We start from the raw sequence: 22,195 nt of genomic DNA on the forward strand, positions 1-22,195 counted from the left end.
CAAATTTGGTTCTCTCTACCATGTGGGTCCTGTGGGCTTGTTGGTAGTTAACTTGACCCCATGAGCTATCTTGCTGGCCCTTTTACTGGTTTTATTTTAATGTTGATTTTATATCATGATACTTCACTGAAGATGTTTACTCTAAGAGTTTTCTGGTAGAATCTTTAGGGTATTCTTAAAAAAATTTTGTGTGTGAGAATATGTGTGCCATGGCACTAGCTTTTACCCACTGAGCCATCTTAATTAACCCATCCTTAGGGCCTTTTGAGTATAGAACATCCAGTCTGTAAATAGGATTAACTTACTTTCTTCTTTCCTATTTGTATAAGGTTTCTCTTCCTCTTGCCTTGTTACTCCAGCTAAGAATTTCAGTACTGTATTGGTAATAAGAATGGACTTCCGGAGCTCCACCCGGGGCCTAGCCATGGATCTCTGCATCCAGATCCCTCAGTCATTGGACGGGGTTTCTAGCACGACAGTTAGGGTGTTTGGCCATCCTATCACCAGAGTAGGTCAGTTCAGGCTATCTCTCATCATTGCCAGGAGTCTATTGTGGGGGTATCTTTGTGGATTTCTGTGGGCCTCTCTAGCACTTTGCTTCTTCCTATTCTCATGTGGTCTTCATTTACCATGGTCTCCTATTCCTTGTTCTCCCTCTCTGTTCTCGATCTCAGTCCTTGGGGGAGGCTTTGCCCTGGAGGAGGTGGAAATGGGGGGTAGGCTGGGGGAAGGGGAGGGGGGCGGGAGGGGGGAGAACAAGGGAATCTGTGGCTGATATGTAGAACTGAATTGTATTGTAAAATAAAATTAAATTAAATTAAAAAAAGAAAAGTGATAAAATAAATAAATACATAAATACAGGAAAAAAAAGAATGGATAGAGTGAGCATCCTTGACTTGTTCCTGTTTTTAAAGAAAATGCATTTGTTTTTAACCCACTTTTACTATTGGGTATGTTACTCATACATGACATTTGTTGTGTTGAAGTATGTTCCTTTCATTCCTAATTTCTTTAAGGCTTTATCATAAACGAGTGTTGAACTTTGTTGGAGACCTTTTCTGCATCTGAAATCATATGATTTTCCCCGCTTTGCTCTACTTATGTGGTGTGTTAGATTTGTGTACACTGATTTGTGTATGTTGAATAATCTCTATGTCCCTGGAATGAAAAAAAACTTGATTATAAAGTCTTTTTTAATGTGTTGTTGAGTTCAGTTTGAAAGTGTTTTAATGGGGACTTTGTGTCTGTTCACAGGGAAGAATGAGCTATGTGCAGTTTTGTTGTTGTTGTGTCCATATTCCCTTGTGGTGTCAGAGTGGTACTATTTCCTGAGAATTAGGTTAGTTGCAGTTTTTCTATTTTGTGGCACAATTTGGAGAACATTGGTGTCATTTCTTAAAGATCTGGTAGAATTTAGCAATGAATCTGTCTTGGCCTATGTTTTTTTTTTGTTGGGAGATTCTATTACAGCTTCACTTTCACTGTGCATTATAGATCTGTTTAAACATAAATTTTAAATTTGGTAGTTTATATGTGTCTAGGAATTTATCCACTTTGAGATTTTCTAATTTATTGGAATAGAGTTTTGAAAGTAGTCTCTAATAGGCCTCTGAATTTCTTTACTATCCGTTGTGATGTCCCCTTTTTTATTTCTAACTTTATCAATTTGAATCTCCTCTCTTTTGGCTAATTTGATTAACGAACAGTAGTCAGTCATGCTAATATTCCGTTTGTTACAGTTTGAGTACATGCTGCTGAAGTAAGCACAGGATGAGTCAGTCTAGCTCATCTCTTCAAGATTGGTAGGATATTGTCTTGTGGCTGTGTTGTATTTGTTTTTTTCATTCCTCTGAGTGAGGAACATTTGCCTTGTTTCTAGTTTGGGCCTGTTAGAGAAAACCTATGAGCATCTATGGCATACATCTTCAAATGGACACACATACTTTCATTTATGTGTAGCAATCTAGGAGTGAAATGATATTGGGTGATAGGCACATGATTTAACAATTGTTCCAAATTCAGTGTGCCATTTTCTTTTTTACTTCAGCAGCACATGATAATTCTCAGTTGCTTCACTTCATTACTGATAGTCTTTCTAAGTTTAGATATTCTAGCATAATGTCATCTGATTGTGGTTTTAAACTTACATTTTCCTGGTGACAAATGATAATAAAGCATTTTATCAAGTGCTTTATGTATCTTCTTAGACAAGAGATCTGTTCCAATTTTTTTTTTACCATATGTGAATTAAAATTATGTTCAGTTTCATATAGATATTCTAGATAGAGTTTTTTAGGTTGATAAATATTTTCTGTTAGTCTTCAGATAACCCTCTTACTTAAATGAATTAAAAATTTTGTTTATGGTTGTTTTATCTGGGTGTTCGTAGGTCTGTGCACCATAGATGTACAGTGCCTGAGACACCAGAAGAGGGAGTCAGAACCCCTGGAACTGGAATCACAGAGTTTTGAAACCCCATGTGGGTGCTGAGAACTAACCCAGATCCTCTGAAAGAGCAGCAGTGGTTTTCTCTAACTCCTTAAAATTTTAAATTATTGTGATGAGTTTACTAAGTTTTTTCCTTTTAAATTTCTGCATTGTTGTTAAACTTACATTTTTGTCAAGATCTTTGAGCTCTTCTCATGTTTTCTTAAAGAAGTTTTAGTCTTTGTTCATATGGTGCATTACATTGACTTTTATTTTTTAATGTGTTAAACCTATTTTGCATTCCTTGGAAAGACCCCAGAGATCATATTGTATTGGTTATTATTATTGTTGTTGTTATTCAGTTCAGTTCACTAAAGTTTTCTTTTTGCATGTATATTCACAAAAAAATACTTGTAGTATTCTTGCAGTATCTTTTAGTGGGTGATTTGTGTTTTATTTTTTGAGACTGGGTCTCACTGTGTAGCCCAGGTTGGTTTTGGTATTAGTATGATACATTGAGTTAAGTTTTGAATATTAAATCAAGTTTGCATTCTTGGGCTAAATCTCACTTGGTCCTGTTGTTGTTGTTGTTGTGTGTTTGGGGGGCTGGCTTTTATTTGCTAGTGTTTGTTGAGGATTTTTTCATTGATAGTCCCACGAGATACTCATCTGTAGCTTTTTTCTTGTTACTGGATTTGGTGTTAAGATGATAATGGCTTTATAGATGATATTGACTTTATACAGTGAATTAGGAAATGTTGGAAAGGGTTGATGAATAGTTCATATGAATTCTTTTTGCATGCTTGGTAGAATTTACCACCTGGGGTTTCTTGCCGGTCAGTTTTTGAATTACTGATTCAATTTCTTCACTTATTGGTTTACTTCGATCATCTCTTCCTGAATGATTTTGGTACTTATGTCTTTCTAGTAATATGTTTGTGCTAGATAAGTTGTTGATATGTTTATTCATGGTATTTTAATAATTATTTTTGGTTTATAAAGTTGGCAGTAGAGTAAGTTTTTGTCTCTCATTCTAGTAATTTGAGTCTTTTTCTTGCTCAAGTTAAATAAAGGGCTGTCAGTATCATTGGTCTTTTTGAAGGAGTAGCTTTTAGTTTCACTGATTTTTTTCCCCCCTTGTTTTGTAATTATTTTCTACTCTAGTTTTGCATTCTTTTTGTTTACGTTAGGCTTGGTATATCCCTTAGGAGTAGCTTTTAGTTTCACTGATTTTTCCCCCCTTGTTCTGTAATTATTTTCTACTCTAGTTTTGCATTCTTTTTGTTTACGTTAGGCTTGGTATATCCCTTTTTATGGGGTCTTGAAACGGAGAAAGGGTTAGGTTATTGAGAGATTTCTATTATTATTATTATTATTATTATTATTATTATTATTATTATTAAGGCATAGTCTAGCTGTGTAAGCAAAGCTAACCTCAAACTCAGGCGCCTGTTGTTTCAGCTGACTGAGTGCTGGAATAACGATGTTTGCCATCTTGCCTGTTTTGATTTGAGATTTTTTTAAAGGTATGTTTATTTTATATTTATCTGTGTTTGCCTGCATCTTATGTTCACCATGTGCATATTTGGTGCTCACAGAGGCTAGAAGAGCATCATCATCTCCTCCTCTTCTTTTTCTTCTTCTTTTTGTTTTTTTTTGAGACAAAATTTCTCTGTGTAGCCTTGGCTGTCCTGGAAATCACTCTGTAGACCAGGCTGGCCTCAAACTCAGAGATCCACCTGTCTCTGCCTGCCTTCCAAGTACTGGGATTAATGGTGTACACCACTACTACCCTGCTAGAGGATGTTTTTTTATTAACATTTTCTGTTTCAAAGTCTTATTTTGAGTGCTGGTGAGATGGCTCATTAGGTAAAGACATATGCTTTCAAGCCCAGCAACCTGAGTTTGAGCTATGTAACTCACATGGTAGAGAGGATTCTAGCAGGCTGTCCTTTGACCTCTACATGGGACTAGTGGCATGTGCATGCTCCCTGCCTCCACATCAAAAACCAAATAAAATGTAATTAAAAATTAAAGGTGTTGCAGTGGTGGTGGCTATGGAGAGATAGCTCAGTAGTTAAAGAGTACTTGTTGCTCTTGAAAAGGACCTATGTTCAGTCCTCAGCACCTGTCTTGGGCAGCTCACAACTAACTGCCTGTAACTCCAGTTCTGTAGGATCCAATGCCTTCTTTTTAGCTTCCAAGGGTACCTGCATGCATGTGGTGTACATATAAACAAGCAGGCACACATACATACATAGTGTAGCTACTGCAGCTTTCTTATATTGGTTGTTTGCCTGATTTCTTTCCTTATCTGTTAACTTCTACTCTGTGTGTTTAAATCTCAACTCTTTCTTAAAGATAAGATATATTTTGGCCCACTGGCTCTCTGTGGTGTATTTATGGTGTAATTGCCAGTATATTTGGATTTGCATCTGCTGTTTGACCTTTTCTTTCCTATGTTTCATGTGCTTTTTCTTCCTGTCTTCTTTATTTTGTACTGAATGAACATTTTCTAATGTTGCTTCTTAACTTTCAAGTGATTTTTTTTTACTCATTATCTTTTTTGCTTTTTTAATTTTTATTTATTTATTTATTTATTTATTTATTTTTTTGAAACAGGGTTTCTCTGTGTAGCTTTACGCCTTTCCTGGAACTCATTCTGTAGTTCAGGCTGGCCTCGAACTCACAGAGATCCGCCTGGCTCTGCCTCCTGAGTGCTGGGATTAAAGGCGTGCGCCACCACCGCCTGGCCCTTTTTTTGCTTTTTAAAAATGATTTTTCTGAAGTCATTGCTGTAGAGTTTGAATTTTCTTATAGAGTCACTTCCTTTCAGTCTGAAGGACATTCATATTTCTAGGAAGTCAAGTCTGCTATCTACAAATTCTGTTTCTCCTTAAAGAGAAGTCTTTATTTCACCTTCATTTTAAAATTTTATTATTATGTGTGCATAGTATAATATGGTGACTATGTGCCATGGCATGTACATTGAGGTCAGAGGACAATTTTTCAGAGTTGGTTCTTTGTCCACTCGTATGTGGTTTCTGGGGATTGAATTTAGGTGGCCACAATTGCTCAACATGGCGCCTTTACCCCATAAGCCATTTCACTGGCCTGAATGCTTTAAAATTATATTTATTTTATTCATTTGGGGGCCATGGGTGCATGCGATGTTGTGCATATGGAGGTCAGATCCTCCTACCATGTGGAGTTCAGGGATTGAACTCAAATCGTTAGGCTTGGCAGCAAGGGCCTTTACCCTCTGAGGCATCTTGCTGGCCTTCATCTTCATTGTTGAATGATAACTTTCCTAGTTCCTAGAGAAAAGTTTTCCTTAGTTAGCGCTTACTGTTTTTATGACACCCTACTGCTTTCCTGAAAAGTAAGATGTTGCTCTTACTGAGGTTCTCTTGAAAGTTACTAAGCATTTAGTATGTATTTGTTTATTTAAATGTTTTAGATTTATTGTTTTATATGTGTGAGTGTTTTACTTGCATGCATGTGTGTGTGGTCCCCTTTGGAATTCAGAAGAGAGCATCAGATTCACAGGGACTGGGATTACAGACCATGATGAACTGCCATGTGGGTGCTTGAGATTAAACCTGGGTCCCCTGCGAGAGCAACTAGTACTCCTAATTGCTGAGCCAATTCTTTAGCCTGTCTGGACTTTCCCCCAACCCCTTGGCTCTTCCAATATATTCTCATAAATTTTTTTCTTTTTGTCTATGTCAGCATTTTTACTGTGATGTCTATATTTTAGAATTCATAGAGCTTCTAGGTATATTTTTAAAATTTGGAATCATTTCAGTATTCTTTGAATATTTTTTCTGCTCTGTCCCTTTCTTCCTTCTTTACCATTGTATGTACATTTTGCATACATTGTCATGGGTTTTCTTGGTAAAGTTACTGTTGGTCCTTAGAACAATTTCCAAAGACTTGGGATTTATTGTTTGTTTATTTGTGTCTCTATATGTAGCCCTGGCTTTTCTGGAACTCTGATTGAGCCCCTCTTGCTTGACTCAGCATATGTCTACAGAACTGCCAAAAGTTCCCATTTTCCATATCCCTCCCCCTAATTACAATATATGCTGAAGCTTGCTTTCATGTCCTTACCTTTCTCTGAGTAACCAGTTTTCTGAGATGGTGTTTGTCATCATTCCCTTGCTTTTCTCTGTGCCTTCACTACATGTGTATTCAGCTTTGAACAATATTTCAAAACTTTATGTAAATGGTATAATGTGTATTTTTCTGCCTCTGCATTTTTTTGTTCAGTGGTTTGTTTATGATCATCCAGCTTGCTTTTTAGATCTTATTTGGTCTAGCAGTCCAGTACGTGGATAAACTACTGTTTATTAATCACTGTCTTCATGAGGTTTTTCCCTACCTAAGTTAGCTTCTGATTTTTATTCTTCAAACAGCTTTATTGAGGTGTAAAACTTTATTTGCATACTAGGTACACATAATAGGTTTCACTGTGACATTTTCATACACATAAAATTATTTTGATCATGTTCATTCCTCATTACCTTTGAGGTATAAATTCTATATCATGAAATTTACATAAAATATCAGGGTTTTTTGTTTTGCTTTTGATTATTTGTGTTTGAGACAGAGTCTCTCTATGCAGTCTTGACTGTCCTGAAACTCACTATGTAGACCAGTCTGTCATCAAACTAATAAAGATCTGTTTTGCCTCCCATATGCTGGCATCAAAGGCATACACTATGTTGCCTGGCAGTGTCAGTATTTTCAGTGTATTTGCAGAGTTGTGTGATCATTGCTATTATATAAATTTAGATTTTCTTACTACCTAAAGCAGTGCATACTCACTAATAGTCACTTTTCTTTTTTGTCACCCTTTCCCCATCCTCAGCTTGTCACAGTCATTAACTATCTTCTCTTTCTATGGATTTGTCTATTTGAGACTTTTTCATATAATCACAAAGGATATGGACTTTGGTGACTGCTATCATTAAGCATAATGTTTTATGTTTAACCATGATTTAGCATGTACGTGATGGATTTTTAATGTATAGGGCTTTTAAATTTTTTTTTTTGTCCTATTGCTTTGTATGTGTTTGAGGGATCATACTATTAGTAAAACAAAAATTGGGTCTTAATCTTTCATTGAAGTTCTGGATGAAAAAGGCAAAAAAGCACTATCATTATAAACATATAATTGAGAACCTTTGAGAGTATAACCCCACTTTTTGAAGGACTTAACAGTGTAGTTGGGTGGAAGTGACAAATTAATCATAAAACTGGTGATAACTATAAGAATATAAGCAAAATTCTAGGGAAATGCAGGAAGGAAAGTGTAGCTAGAGTTTTCCTGCCTGGCCCACAGTCAGGACAAATCTTTGTCACCCGCCAGTCCCACAGCTGCTCAGACCCAACCAAGTAAACACAGAGACTTATATTGCCTACAAACTGTATGGCCATGGCAGGCTTCTTGCTAACTGTTCTTATATCTTAAATTAATCCATTTCCATAAATCTATACCTTGCCATGTGGCTCGTGGCTTACCGACATCTTAACATGCTACTTGTCATGGCAGTGGCTGGCAGTGTCTCCCTCCGTCTTCCTGTTCTCTTGATTCTCCTCTCTGTTAGTCCCGCCTATACTTCTTGCCTGGCTACTGGTCAATCAGTGTTTTATTTATTGACCAATCAGAGCAACATATTTGACATACAGACCATCCCACAGCAGGAAAGAGTTCATTTCTTGGGTGATATGTTACAGATACCGTGAAGTGAGTGACTTCTGATTTGTGTCTAGGCTCTGAAAAGTTATTAAAGACTGTAGGAAGTGAGTGTTGGTAGAGAGAAAGAAGGCATTCTACCAAGAGGTGCATAGAAAGAGGTAGCGAGATGTCAGCACTTTCTTGGAACTTCTGTTTTTCTGTTTTGCTCTGTTTTTAGGTTTTCTTTTGAGACAGACAGTCTTACTCTACAATCATGGAACTTAATGTATAGTGGAACTTACTGTGTAGACCATTAGCCTCAAACTTAGGACACTCCTCCTTTCTCAGCCTCCTGAGTGCTGGGTACAGGTGTTAGGTACTACATCTGGTTTATAGGGGCTTTTGAGAAATGAATAGGCCTACATAATATTATTGTGGGGCAGGCTCATTGCTTAGCTGTTTGGTGTGGAAAGCACTGGGAAAGTAGGCAAGGTTAGACAAAGATATGTTTGTGCTTTACTGATTCAACTCTGGACTGGAAATGAGATTCTGTTAGAAGGTAATTGTGACTTTCTAGGTATGATATAATAGCATGATGGGCTCATGGCATGGAAGGGGACGGAAAAGCATTTTTAAATTGACAGAACTTGATGTGAATGATGAGGGAAGTCACAAAGATGACTCCCTGGATCTACTTGGATACTTTGGTGATCTCACATAATTAATTTGAATTAGAAGCCGTTCACATTTAATGGGTTAATTTGATTCTGTTTTTACTTGAAGTATTTTAAAATTCCAATTCTGAAATTAAGTTGGTTCATATTGAGCTTAGTACCTGTCATGTTTAGATCTTAACAGTCAAGCTATTATTTATCACTTCCTCATAGCCAAAAGAATGCAGTGGTGTAAAGATTCCAGTTGATGCCAGTAAACCTAATCCAAATGATGTGGAGTTTGATAATCTGTATTTGGATATGAATGGAATCATCCATCCCTGTACTCATCCTGAAGACAAGTATGTATTCCATCTTTGCCATTGATAATAGAGGTCACAGAAGTGCTATATCTATTACATTGTCCGCTCATTATTATAGGCCAGCACCAAAAAATGAAGATGAAATGATGGTTGCAATTTTTGAGTACATTGACAGACTTTTCAATATTGTAAGACCAAGAAGACTTCTCTACATGGCAATAGATGGAGTGGTAAGTGCTAAAATAATTTAGAAGCCTTTCTGTTTGTTTGTTGGTTTGTTCTTGCTGTTTTCTGAATATCTCAATGAAAGTCAGCTGAACAGTGAACATATTGACTGTGGTTAATTTTAGAAAGAGAAGCCTCTAGTTCAATAATTCACTGAAACTTTATTTTAGTGCTTACTTTGTGTCATTTACTATGCAATGCTAATGTCTTATTGATGACTGCTCTTTTGAAGTAACATAGGCTGATGAGTGAATTTAATTACTTAAAAGTACTAAGTGACACATTTAAAGGTGTTGAGAGGAGAAGCAGTTTGGGTTTACTATGGGGATAAAAAGGGAAGGTTGAAAATAATGTATAGATTTGCTTGTGAACATTTTGAATAGCATTATATAAACATGAGATATACATTTTTTTAGGCACCACGTGCCAAAATGAACCAACAACGTTCAAGGAGGTTTAGAGCATCAAAGGAAGGAATGGAAGCAGCAGTTGAGAAGCAGCGAGTCAGAGAAGAAATACTTGCAAAAGGTAGGGAGAGTATATCTTTAATTTGGACCTTTCCCCCTTTTCTGAAGTTCCTAAGGCTTTAAAATTTCTGTGGGTATCTAGGTTAGAGCTAAGTCTCAGAGGAGAGGGAAGTGGAAGAGGGATACTGAGGCCAACTGCAACTGGTTCTTCCCTAACCCAGTGCATGTAGTGTGATATCTGGTTGGTTTTATCAGGTTTATTTGTTGGTGTGTGCTATCCATAGCAGTATAGTAGACAGGAAATTTGACACTGTAATTGGATTTTACAGCTGGAGAAAAGGATGTCATGGGCCTGCATTTGTAAATTTTACTATGCTATATTAATTTGTTTTGAAGCGTGTAAGTATATAGTTATTTTAGCCATGGATTGTAATTAAGACTCTTAAAGCTTGTTTATGATAGAATGCTTTAATGATTTATTAAGAACTATTATAAAACCATTAACCAGTACTTATGTCCTTCTGTTACAGAGGAAGGACTTCATGATTTTTATTTTACTATATTGTAGTATCTTTTGTATGCTATATATTATTTGACAGTCTTGTTAAAAAAGTGGTTCTCAATCTGTGGTCATAATCCCTTTGGGGGTCAAACGACCCTTTCACAGGGGCTGCAGATCAGATTTCCTGTACATCAGATATTTACGTTATGATTCATAACAGTATCAAAGTTACAGTTATGGAGTAGTAACGAAAATAATTTTATGGTTGGGGTTACCACAACATGAAAAGCTGTATTAAAAGGTTGCAGCATTAGGAAGGTTGAGAACCATTGTGTTAAAGCTTTGTTTAAACCAAAGGGGGAAAAGGGGTCATCTTTTTCTTAAGTGATAACGTCATATTTGAATGTTTTTGTTACTGTTCTGCTTTAATGTTGATTAATTTACTTAACTTTTTATGGGGAAAACAAAACATTGCCTCTTTTGTCTAGGTGGCTTTCTTCCTCCAGAAGAAATAAAAGAAAGATTTGACAGCAACTGTATTACACCAGTAAGTAGTCTCAGGCTTTGCTAGCTGCTGCTAACTCTTAAATGATAGGTTAATTTCTTTCTTTCTATCATTTTAGGGAACTGAGTTCATGGACAATCTTGCTAAATGCCTTCGCTATTACATAGCTGATCGTTTAAATAATGACCCTGGGTGGAAAAATTTGACAGTAAGTTTCACACTTTGGTGCTTCAGAAAGATTAGAGTGATCATTTGAGGCTGTGCTGATATGACTGGTATTATTTATCCCTGTCCCTCATAAAATGCTAGTTGACTATCAGAGAAAAGAGAAGCTTTCCAGTTATCGGAAATGGGTTACCTTTCATGGTCGGTTTTATATAGCTGAATTTTCCCTTAATGCCAATTTTGTTCTCTTACCTCATGAGAAGCTATAAAATGGGAATAATAATTTTTAAAAATACATGAATAGGAATGTAGTTTAATGAAAAAGTAGATTTGTCATTAGATATCAAAATGTAGCAGATTAAAGTTGTGGGACTGTATTTACAAATGGATATTTCTCATAAAGATTTAAATAAAACTTGAGTGAACTTTTCTGTAATTGTAACTTAAGGTGTGTTTCCCTTTAATTAGATTTGGTAACTCTATCTTTTATTGATTGCTCTTGGGTTTGGTACTTTATTCTTGATAGTAAGTAGTCAGAATCTGTGAACTGATCAGTAGTACTAATGGCATCTGACCCTAGTCCTTTTATTCTTTTGCATTCTATATGGTAAGTTAGTTAATCAGTGGTGTAGTATTAGTGTTTAGCACACATCTTTAGAGATTTTTTTCCAAGTAGTAACACCACATTAATGAAATCATCTCCATTTTTCTTAAAGCAGTCAGTTCTTCCCTCTTTGGTAGAAATTGGGAAGGTAAACTAAACATATTAAACCTTTTTTAATAGGTTATATTATCTGATGCTAGTGTCCCTGGTGAAGGAGAACACAAAATCATGGATTACATTAGAAGACAAAGAGGTAAAATTCAAAAGTATTTGATTGTATGTTCTAACCAACATAACCCAGGCTGGGGATATTGCTTAATGTTAGATTTACCTGCATGTCGGGTACCTTGGATTTTATCCCCAGCACTGCTGGAAAACAAACAAAAAGGCCATTAACTAGAAAATACTTGGCAAGTTTTGGTACTTCTGTTGTGTATGATGTTTCTATAAATACGTTTCCCTCCTTTTTTTTAGCCCAGCCTAACCATGACCCAAATACTCATCATTGTTTGTGTGGAGCTGATGGTACGTTTCTTCTTGAGGATTTACTGTTCTTGGGTTAAACCAGAGTATGTTGGTGGGTTGCTGTGTGGTGGGTATTTCAGGGTTGGTTGACAGTTCTCAGATGTCTTTCCTAAGTTTAGAAGGAACCACTGTTGATTTGCTGTTATATTGTGGTCAATGATCACCCGTCAGGAATTTTGTTCTATTTTTTTTTAAACTTTAGATATCATGTCACTGACTTTACAGTGGGCAGTTTCCCACATATAATCCTGAGTGGTGGTTTATTGTGGGTCCATGTCTCTGAATGACTGTGTAGATAGAACCACTACTAGGAGGGCTTTTTGATTTTTGCTGCCTACGCTCTGTATTTAGTGGGACTTTTTCTTGTGTCATCCTTTAGTAGTAGTTTGATTATGGTAAAGGATCCTTCCAAAGTACCATTCATTTGTTTTTTTCTTGTCATTTAATAGCTGATCTCATTATGCTTGGTCTTGCTACACATGAACCTAATTTCACCATAATCAGAGAAGAATTCAAACCAAACAAACCCAAACCATGTGCTCTGTGTAATCAGTTTGGACATGAGGTCAAGGATTGTGAAGGTTTGCCAAGAGAAAAGAAAGGAAAGGTAAGAACTTCAACATGGACAGTACCACATTTGAAACATCTGTTATCATGGGAAAATATGCACACTGACACAAAGTATACTGTTTAACCATTTTAAAATGTACAGTTAACCATCAAGTCAATTCAGACTGCCTCATAAAAGTATTTCACAGAAATGCAGCTTTTAAAGTAATGTGAAATAAACCTGTATTTACAAGCTTATACATGCTTATTTTTTTCTACTTTATATTTTTCCAATGTAACATCTCATTTCCAATTCCATCATCTCATAGATGATGATGCCCATTGAATATGAATTGTCTATGGAAGATATTTCAAATGATTACTATTTTTTAAGGGAACTACAAATCAGATATATTAAATACCGTGACATTGTTATGTTTTTTCCATTTCCTATTTATTTGAGCTTACTTGGTTAGATGAAGTCCCTTCTACATGTGTTTCTATTTTAAGAATTGAGTGCTTGGAGAAAAAATGAAAAACATAAATATAGTATACTATATGATTTTGGACAGGAGATAGAATAAATGCAGTATACGTGTATCTGAGTGAGGACCAGAGGAATATACAACAGAATACTAACATTGGTTGGACATAGGTGATAAGAGACAAACACGACTTTCAGAATGATTTCTGAGTTAAAGTTTTTTTTCTTTAAAAAAAGGTTTTAAGTGGTGAGTGCGTGTGTGTGTGCGCGTGCGTGCGTGCGTGCGTGCATGTTTGTGTATGTGTATGGTACTCTGGAACTGTAATTATAAGTTGTTGTGAGCTTACAGATGTGGACACTGAAAACTGAACTTGGGTCCACTGAAAGAACATCAAATGCTCTTAACCACTGAGCCATCTCTCCAACTCCTTTTACATTTTTTTAAGAGTTTTTAAAATATTCTAGAATATGAAAGAATATTCATCTGTATGTGTCTCCCCAAAAGTAAAATATGCACTGCTTATCTCTGGTCTAGATGTGATTATTTTTAAATGTTTTGGTGAGCTGCTTGAATTTAGTACTTAAAATAAATATTAAATGGGGTCTTATATTAAAAAAAACCCTAAAATTTGTATGGCTAGAAAAAATTGTAGGATTTAGGCTGGGCATAATGCACACTGTCTTTCTTACAGCATGATGAACTTGCAGATAGTCTGCCTTGTGCAGAAGGGGAGTTTATCTTCCTTCGGCTGAATGTCCTTCGAGAGGTACGTTTCAGTGGGTATTGGAACTGGCGTTCCTCAAACATTTTCTTTTCATTGCTTTGATGTCAGCATTCTCTTTTTGTTGTAGTATCTGGAAAGAGAACTCACCATGGCCAGTTTACCATTCCCATTTGATGTGGAGAGGAGCATTGATGACTGGGTGTTCATGTGCTTCTTTGTGGGCAATGATTTCCTTCCTCACTTACCGTCATTAGAGATTAGGTATGTGTATCTGTAGGATGTTCCAATGACTATGTCAGCCTTCTTGACTTTGCAGAGCCCAGTGGTCCTAATGAATACTGTTTGTCTCCTGGTGGCAGGGAAGGTGCAATTGATCGTTTGGTTAACATATACAAAAACGTGGTACACAAAACTGGGGTAAGTTTATTCTTGAGTAATTTAAAAACAGAAATATTTGGTTTTCGAAGAAGATCATTTTACATGTATTTTATCACTTACAGGGTTACCTTACAGAAAGTGGTTATGTCAATCTGCAAAGAGTACAGATGATCATGTTAGCAGTTGGTGAAGTTGAGGATAGCATTTTTAAAAAGAGAAAAGATGATGAGGTAAATACATTGCCGTAGCTAAAATTGCTCCTCTCTCTCATAGACCGTGATGTACTTTTTACCTGTCTGTGTTGTAATACCACTGTAATGTGTCATCACTTATGTAACCCCAAGCTCGGTACTTGGTTATTTTATAAAGGCTGTGATCCTTGCTGTGTGGAACTGTGTATTATATATTATTTGAGTTATATTGCAGTTTTTCTCTTCCTAATCTTATTTAGGATATAAATTTAAAACTAGCTAAAACATGACTACCATGTTTTATAGGAACTATTTATACTCTAAAAAACAGGTTAAGGCCTAGGAGTTTATATTCTAGGAGTCCAGGTGTAGGATATGAATTGGATGGCTTCAGCTAGGGAAGAATGATGGAAGAATGTAGGCTTTGTGGAGGATGGTAGCTCTTAGAAGGAAGAGGAAGGAACTAAAGCAAAAAAAGCACTTGGAAGTTGATTATATAAGACTGGCAAGTGGTATAGAGAAGTCCAGATTTCTATCCTAGGCAGTTTGGTGTATGTTGACTCCATTCACTGAGATAGTAAATACTGTGGGGTATAGGAGATTGGGGTGAGAGGCCAGATACAAATTGAAGTTCATTTTGGAGATGAGTATGAAGGGACTACAGGATGCCTGACATGGGCAAAGTTTTGAAAACAATTTTAGGACCTTGGTTGATGGGAATAGGTACTTTAAGCCATGAGTGGGAATGTGGGAATATGAAATTCTATGGGAGTTTATGTGGAATGAAAGTGCCCTGTAAGACCTTGGGAAACATTGACCATTAATAAGAAAGAGGAACCAGTTCTAGAGAGGTAGAAGGAGATCCCTAAGTAGAAAAGAAGCTGCAGGTTAGAATGATTTAGTCATGCCACCTAGCCCTTGGCCAGGGATACAAAGCCTCAGGAAGCTGGTGGGCTAGAGCAGCAGCAGCCTGGAGTCAGAGTGATTGGAGATTGGTTATGGGGGTTGCAAAGGAGACCAGAATAGGGGAATAAGCTGATAGTAGCTTCTTACAGAGAAAGAAATCCTTTTGTAAGCTGATTTTGTAAAAAGGCACATGGCTGTATTGAACAAATAGCAAGTAATAATTGTATTATTTCTGTTTTCTTCAATGTTTTATACCACAATTCTGTTCTCTTAGTTTTAGGACATTGAGCGTCTCTTAAGTAATGAGTTGACTAAGTGACTAAGTAAGCATTCTTTCCAATTGAGTTGTTTTCTTCAGGTATCTACTGGAGCAGCTGTTTTGGAGTTGAGGGGTGTGTGTGTGTGTGTGTGTGTGTGTGTGTGTGTGTGTGTGTGTGTGTTTGACTATCTTCAACACTTAACAGTGTTTTCCTTTTATTGCTATTTATACTTAATGAAAAATAATGAATACTTTGTTACAGCCTGATATAAAAAAAAACCATGTAAGAACAGTCTTGTTATGTGGCTTTAGCAGATGTTATGCCATTAAATATTGATGATAACTTAGCATTGAAGGGGAAGGGATTTGATTTCTACCTTAGTGTTTCAGACTTAATATGACTTCTAACTGACCTATTGACCTTGGTGTTCCTGAAGTCATATTGTTTTCCCTGTGTCTGGAAACAGGAAATATCAGAATTTCATTGTGAGACTTCTAGAAAATGTGTTTATGGCTTTTGATACATTCATAAAGGTATTCGTAGCACATAAAAATTAAAGATCAATAAGGTTCACACCAGCAGTATGTTGTTACGTTTATGTGTGACTACCAACACTTAGAGCCATATGTTCATCAGACAGTAGAATGAAAGGCTTCAGAAAAGGATACATCAGTAATTATTAAAATTGAGCAATTAAGCCAAAATTGTGGCTGTTTAGTTTATGAGCTTTGGTAATCCTTACTATGAGCCCAGCTATGAGCCAGTGTTTTGATTGCCAGTGATAAGGCAGCAACAAACCAAAACAAAGCACCAAGATAAAACCAGACAAAAATTTCTGCCTTCTGAGAGCTTGCATTCTTTAAGGGAAGATGGACAACGAACACAGTAACCAGCTGAACCATGTAATGTGGTAGAGTTTTAAATGCCATTAAGATAAAAAAAAAAAAAACCAAAACAAACAGCTGAAACAGTATCTGGCCAAGTGGTAATGACAAGATTGCAGTTCTAGAACTCACAATGAGGCCTTACTGACAAATGAGTGTGAATAAAAACATGAAGAATGTAGAGAAGTATGCCATGTAGATATTTAAAGGAAGTGCTTAAAACCCGTAGATCAGCAGTACCAAAGCTCTGGACAGGAGCTGCCTTGTATGTACACTGAACAGCAAGGAGGAAGTAGTGTGTGGCAGGAGCAGAGGCAAAGCAGGTGAGAGTATTAGTGTGAAGCTCTAAAAAGTGATATAGGGCCAGGTCTAGTGCCCCTGTAGGCCATTTTAAGAACATAGCTTTATTATGCATCAGTGGAGGATTCTGGATAGAAAATTGGCAAGATCTGACTTTCCACCGACCTTGTTTTGATTTGCCCTATGGAGGGCAGAGTTTTGAAAGTAGTGCCAATAGGGCTGGCTAATGGGCTAAATGCAGGTTGTAAACGAGAAATGAGGTGTCAAGAATGACCCCAGGGTACTTCCAAGCAGCTAGAAAGTGTTTGGAGCAGCTCCTCTAAGAAAGGTTCGGGTGCAGGAAAGTCTTAGAGGTGGAGGTGAGAATTCTATTTTGGACATGTTTAGTTCATAGTACCCAGATGGAGATTTTGAAGTGGGAGAGGCCCTGGTTGTTAGCATATAGATCATATTTAAAGCCAAGTGAGCAGGTGTTCATTCCCATGGGAAGAGAGAAGTGAAGAGGTCCAAGTATTAGGTCCAAGGGAACAATGACATTGAGCAAAGGCTGGAAGCAAGACTAGGGGAAAGCCAGGTGAAGAGTGTGACTCAAGGAAGTTCTGAAAAGAGTGACAGATTTCAGTCTACAGCCTAGATAGGAGCTCTTTTGAAGAGAGAGAGGAGGAAAGCTTGATTCGAGAAGTTAGTGAGGGAACCAGCTAGATAGCTCAGTGGGGTAAAAGTACTTGCTGTCAAGCCTGATGGACTGGCATTTGTTTTCTGGACCCCACATGGTAAGAGAGAACAGACTCCTGCAAGTTGTTCTCTGACCTACCTATGTGTGTGTGCACACACACACCGCACATCGCGCGCACACACACACACACTGCACCCCCCCCCATACTTCTCTTTCTGGTGTAAATTAAGAAAAGAAATTACCAAGATATAGCTGAATACGTAGAGTGCTTAACTCACATGGAAGAAGCCCTAGGTTGGATTTCCAGAACCATAGAAAGAAATCAAAGAGGAAGAAATCAACAGTTTCCATACCATTGGAGGTTTCATAGCCTTATCCTTAGGTATGCTTTGTTAAATCCCTCTTCTGAGCTGGGTGTGGTGTGGTGGTGTACACCTTTAATTCCAGTAGAGGCAGGTGGATCTGTGAGTTCCAGGACAGCCTGGCCTATACAAGGAGACTGTCTTGAAAAACAACAAAACTCCTCTCCTGGCAGAAAGCACCAATTTCAGATCTCATTAAAGTTTTGCATTGTGCCTGGCAGAATGCACTTAGGGTAGCCACCAGTACTATACCTGCTGGCTTCTGTTTTAGGCCACAGCAGCAGCCATGACCGTTTTAGTTGTTTTACTTTGTTGAACATGGGTGTTTAAACCTGTAGAATGGACTGTTGTTAATGAGAAGCAATATCAGCCCCACATCCTAAAGAGTTGAAATCATGGCTGCCCTTTGAGAACAGGGAGAAAGAACCCTACCCTGTGTATAAACTTGGCTCAGAAGAAACAGTAAATCTGAATCCCCTCTTTTCTGTGGATAATTTTTTGGAAGTAGGGGTTAGTGTTTGTGGAATCCCACTTCTTTCTTGCTTGCTATTTGTGTTAAAATTAGTGGTTAGCCTTTATTATGTAACTGAGTGTTTTTATTCAAGTATCTTGTGGAGGTTTTAAATGGTAATTATATTTTACAATTTAAAAGTCATTGATTTCGTATTTGTATTTTCTCCATATTGAAAAGCTTATTCTATCTAGTGTAAAGCCAAGGTCTTTGTCATAGTTCTTTCATTTTTCCTGAAATGTATTTTTAAGATCCTAAAACTTTAAGAACAGTTTATTTTTATCTAAAATCAGTCATTCTGCTCATCTAGAATTTTGATAAACAGGGTTTTGTATATATATAGTATGATGACTAGTTTAGTTAGGTACCCAGATTATTGCTATCTTCCTTTAAAACTTAAATGGTTTTTCGAATCACTCCTGCTAATGTTTAACTCTGACATTTTTGTGTAATTATTTGACAGAATATGTGGATTTTATACTTTTAGGACAGTTTTAGAAGACGACAGAAAGAAAAAAGAAAGAGGATGAAGGTGAGTTTTAATTAATTTCATGAGATTGTTCATAGCTTAACTTTTTTTTGAGGACATTATTCATTATAATAACTTCCTTATTCAGTCAAGAACGTCTATATCCAACCTGCTGTCTTGGAGCTAGCAGACGAAAACTGGGGTCTGCGCGAGCGTGTGTGAGTGCATGCGTACGTGTGTGTTGAGATAGAGAATACATCTGTGTGTCTAGCCCAAGTTGGTCTTGAGCTCTCAATCCTCTTGCCTTATTCTTCCAAGTGCAAAGGACTACTGGTATGTGAGATTATACACAGTCACTGTTTCTTTTGTTTGTTCGTTCGTTTGTTTGCTTGCTTGTTTTTTCCAGACAGGGTTTCTCTGTGTAGCTTTGATGCCTGTTCTGGATCTCTCTCTGTAGACCAGGCTGGCCTCGAACTCACAGAGATCCGCCTGGCTCTGCCTCTCAAGTGCTGAGATTAAAGGCGTGGGCTGCCGCCGCCCGGCCACTGGTTCATTTTTAAAGAAGCCTTTCCTAAGCTTTGGAGTCTGGGGTTCCACCTGATGGACAGGAAGTGGGCAGCAAGTGGCACTTGGCTATTAGAATTGTTTGTAACAATTAGATAGTTTTTCTAATAAGAATAGTTGACCCTTTGCATCATTTTGGAAGTTACTGTACACATTTTCTCTTCCCTCATCTTTGTCAGATTCTAATCCTCTTAGAATGTGACCTTCTGAACTTTTTTTCTTGCTCTGAAATCTCAGACTCCTCAGTTTCTTCAGAATTCAGTTCTGTCTTGGTTTTGGTCCAATTTTGACCATCTAGCTTTCCCCTGCTGTCTTCTAAATTCACCTGTTGTGCTATTTAATATTTTCTTCATTTGTACTTCCAATTATATTCTGCTTTTGTTGTGCCCCCCTGTCATATGCATGGCCTCCCTTGTTGGTTTTGCTCCCAGTATTGATCCGTCCTTTTTCTTAACTGTGCTGCTGCTTGTCTGTCTGTGATAGAGTCTATGCAGTTGTGTAATACTTTATAGTCACTTCACTTCTTTCCTTTTTTTTTCTCATTATCAGATGGATTTTCAAACTTACTACTTTTGCTATGTTTTATAAGAACTGAGCAGTGTCTGGAAACTAAAGGGAGAAATGTTAAGTTGCTTACCATTGCATTTGGATTCAAGAGCACTGTCTTAGGGTTATTATTGCTATGATGAAACACCATGGCCAAAAGCAACTAGGAAAGCATTTATTTCACTGTGTTTCACATAAACAGTTAATCATCAGAAGCAATGAAGGCAGGAACCTGGAGGCAGAGCTGATGCAGCTCTGCTCACTTGTAGAACCCAAGACCATCAGCTCAGAGGTGGCACCACCCACAATGAGCTGGGCTCTCCCCCATCAGTCACTAATTAAGAAAATGCTCTACAGCTAGATATTATGGGGGGCATTTTCTCAGTTGAGATTCTTTCTTTTCAGATGGCTGTAGTTGGGTCAAGTTGACATAAAACTAGCCAGCACAAGCACTTAGTTTGGGAGAGATATGTATGATTTCTATCATGTATACTATTCTCTATTAATATATGTTTTAGCAGTCAACCATAGCTATTACCTGTTAAAGCCCTAATTATAGTTCTACTTAAGAAGAAATAAAAAGCCTAATTGTAACAGAGTATGAGTAAATAAAAGTTGTTTTACTGTTTTTAAAAATATATATATTGTTATTTTTCTCACCTGGATTATAGTTTGTATGTTTTCTGAAATTGTGAACAAACATTAACATGAGACTTAAAATGACTTTAGGGCAAAGTTACTAAGTATTACCGACTGTTGCTTATAAGGTGTAAGTAACCTTGTAATGGGTTTGGAAGTCTCTGGTGTTCGATGAGTCGAGGAGTCAAACACTTGAAATGCGGACTGTTCCCTTAGCTTCTTTGCTGCTTGTCACTGCCTGTGTTGTAGTAATTGAATTTTACTTGTGTTTTATCTTAGAGAGATCAACCAGCTTTTACTCCTAGTGGGATATTAACACCTCATGCCTTGGGTTCAAGAAATTCACCAGGCTGTCACGTAGCCAGTAATCCAAGACAAGCGGCCTACGAAATGAGGATGCATGGTAACTCTGTAAGTGACTTGTTTCTGTGTGGTGTTGCATGATGAATGTTCGGTCCTTTAAGAATTGTGTCTGTGGATTTTACCATTTTGTCTAAGGTTTTGTTTGGCAGGTTTTTCCCAGCATCCTTTGTCTCAGAATATTTTTAACTTTATTAAATCTATCTTTAGCAAGATGAAAATTACTAATGAAGTGAAAGAAAAGTATATAGGATAGTCAATACAAGTTGATATAAAGAGATAGTTAAGTGGCTGTGGTATTCCCGTACTACATGGACTATAGCTGCTTGTCTCTACCACAAAGAACTGAGTGGTGGATGGTACTAAAAATATGACTGGTTTATCCAGATGTCGCAAGGCCTAGGCTAGAGAGGACAATGACTTTTGCTCTCTTATTTTTTCTTCTCCTTGGGACCAGTTATGAGCTTTTGCCATTTGTTTCTTACCTTTACGAATACAAAGGAACCAGAATTTGGGTAGTAAAGGATACCTTTAAATATCTTTTCAAAACTGTTCCATGCTTAATTGAGCCATGAAGATTTAGTCATTGATGAGTACCTTTTTTTTTTTTGATAGCCTAAGATAAGATACTGCATTTTGAAAAGCGTACACCGTCTCTATGCTTGGACAGTTAATATAAATGTCAACCAAATAGATAAGGCTTAAATAATAGTGATTATTTACTGGTTGATTAGCAACTTGCTCTAGGCAGGCAGAATGCTAGTCAGTAATCTTTGACACACATGATTTGATTGAATATTTGTTATATCATCTAAAGAGAACATCATCAGTGTATGGTGAAACTTACAGAGGTTCAGTTGCTCAAGGCCATGCATGCCTCCAGTAGAGGTTGAGCTTGGTATGGCAGACTCCGATCTGTCTGTCTGATAGTGCCTCTCTCATTTTCCATATATAAAGATACCTTTCTGCACTGGTTTGTTTAGACACTGAGGGTATGTGTTTTTAAAGGAAATTCTTTAATAATTATTATGGCGTCTGTATATGATGTGTGTCTGGAGGGGTGCTGTGAATCATCATGCACTATGGAAGTCATAGGACAATTTGTAGAGTTGGTTTTCACCTTTCACGGTTATTTTTAAAGCGAGACTCACTATGTAGCCCTGGCTGGTACTCACTGTAGACCAGGCTAGTCTCAAACTCAGAGACTTTGGGATTAAAGGCATGTGTCTGGCTTTTCATTTGAGATGTGTGCAGGTTGAACTCAGATTCTTGTGCTGGTACAGCACGTGCTTTACTCACAGAGCCATCCTCC

General features: G+C 37.2%; 1 protein-coding gene across 1 annotated transcript in view; it reads left to right on the plus strand.

The window, feature by feature from the left end:
- Xrn2 (5'-3' exoribonuclease 2) overlaps positions 1-22,195 on the plus strand; it is a 78,429-nt gene that overhangs the window by 6,277 nt on the left and 49,957 nt on the right. Inside the window, exons 2-15 of the mRNA XM_076570788.1 lie at positions 8,998-9,125; positions 9,205-9,316; positions 9,728-9,839; positions 10,769-10,827; positions 10,904-10,993; positions 11,735-11,807; positions 12,029-12,079; positions 12,529-12,686; positions 13,805-13,879; positions 13,965-14,098; positions 14,197-14,254; positions 14,338-14,445; positions 18,793-18,837; positions 20,803-20,934. Of these exons, the coding sequence (XP_076426903.1) occupies positions 8,998-9,125; positions 9,205-9,316; positions 9,728-9,839; positions 10,769-10,827; positions 10,904-10,993; positions 11,735-11,807; positions 12,029-12,079; positions 12,529-12,686; positions 13,805-13,879; positions 13,965-14,098; positions 14,197-14,254; positions 14,338-14,445; positions 18,793-18,837; positions 20,803-20,934 (1,335 nt within the window). The remainder of the gene's footprint in view (positions 1-8,997; positions 9,126-9,204; positions 9,317-9,727; positions 9,840-10,768; positions 10,828-10,903; positions 10,994-11,734; positions 11,808-12,028; positions 12,080-12,528; positions 12,687-13,804; positions 13,880-13,964; positions 14,099-14,196; positions 14,255-14,337; positions 14,446-18,792; positions 18,838-20,802; positions 20,935-22,195) is intronic.

Source organism: Peromyscus maniculatus, chromosome 4, assembly GCF_049852395.1.
Source record: "Peromyscus maniculatus bairdii isolate BWxNUB_F1_BW_parent chromosome 4, HU_Pman_BW_mat_3.1, whole genome shotgun sequence".
NCBI lineage: Eukaryota > Metazoa > Chordata > Mammalia > Rodentia > Cricetidae > Peromyscus > Peromyscus maniculatus.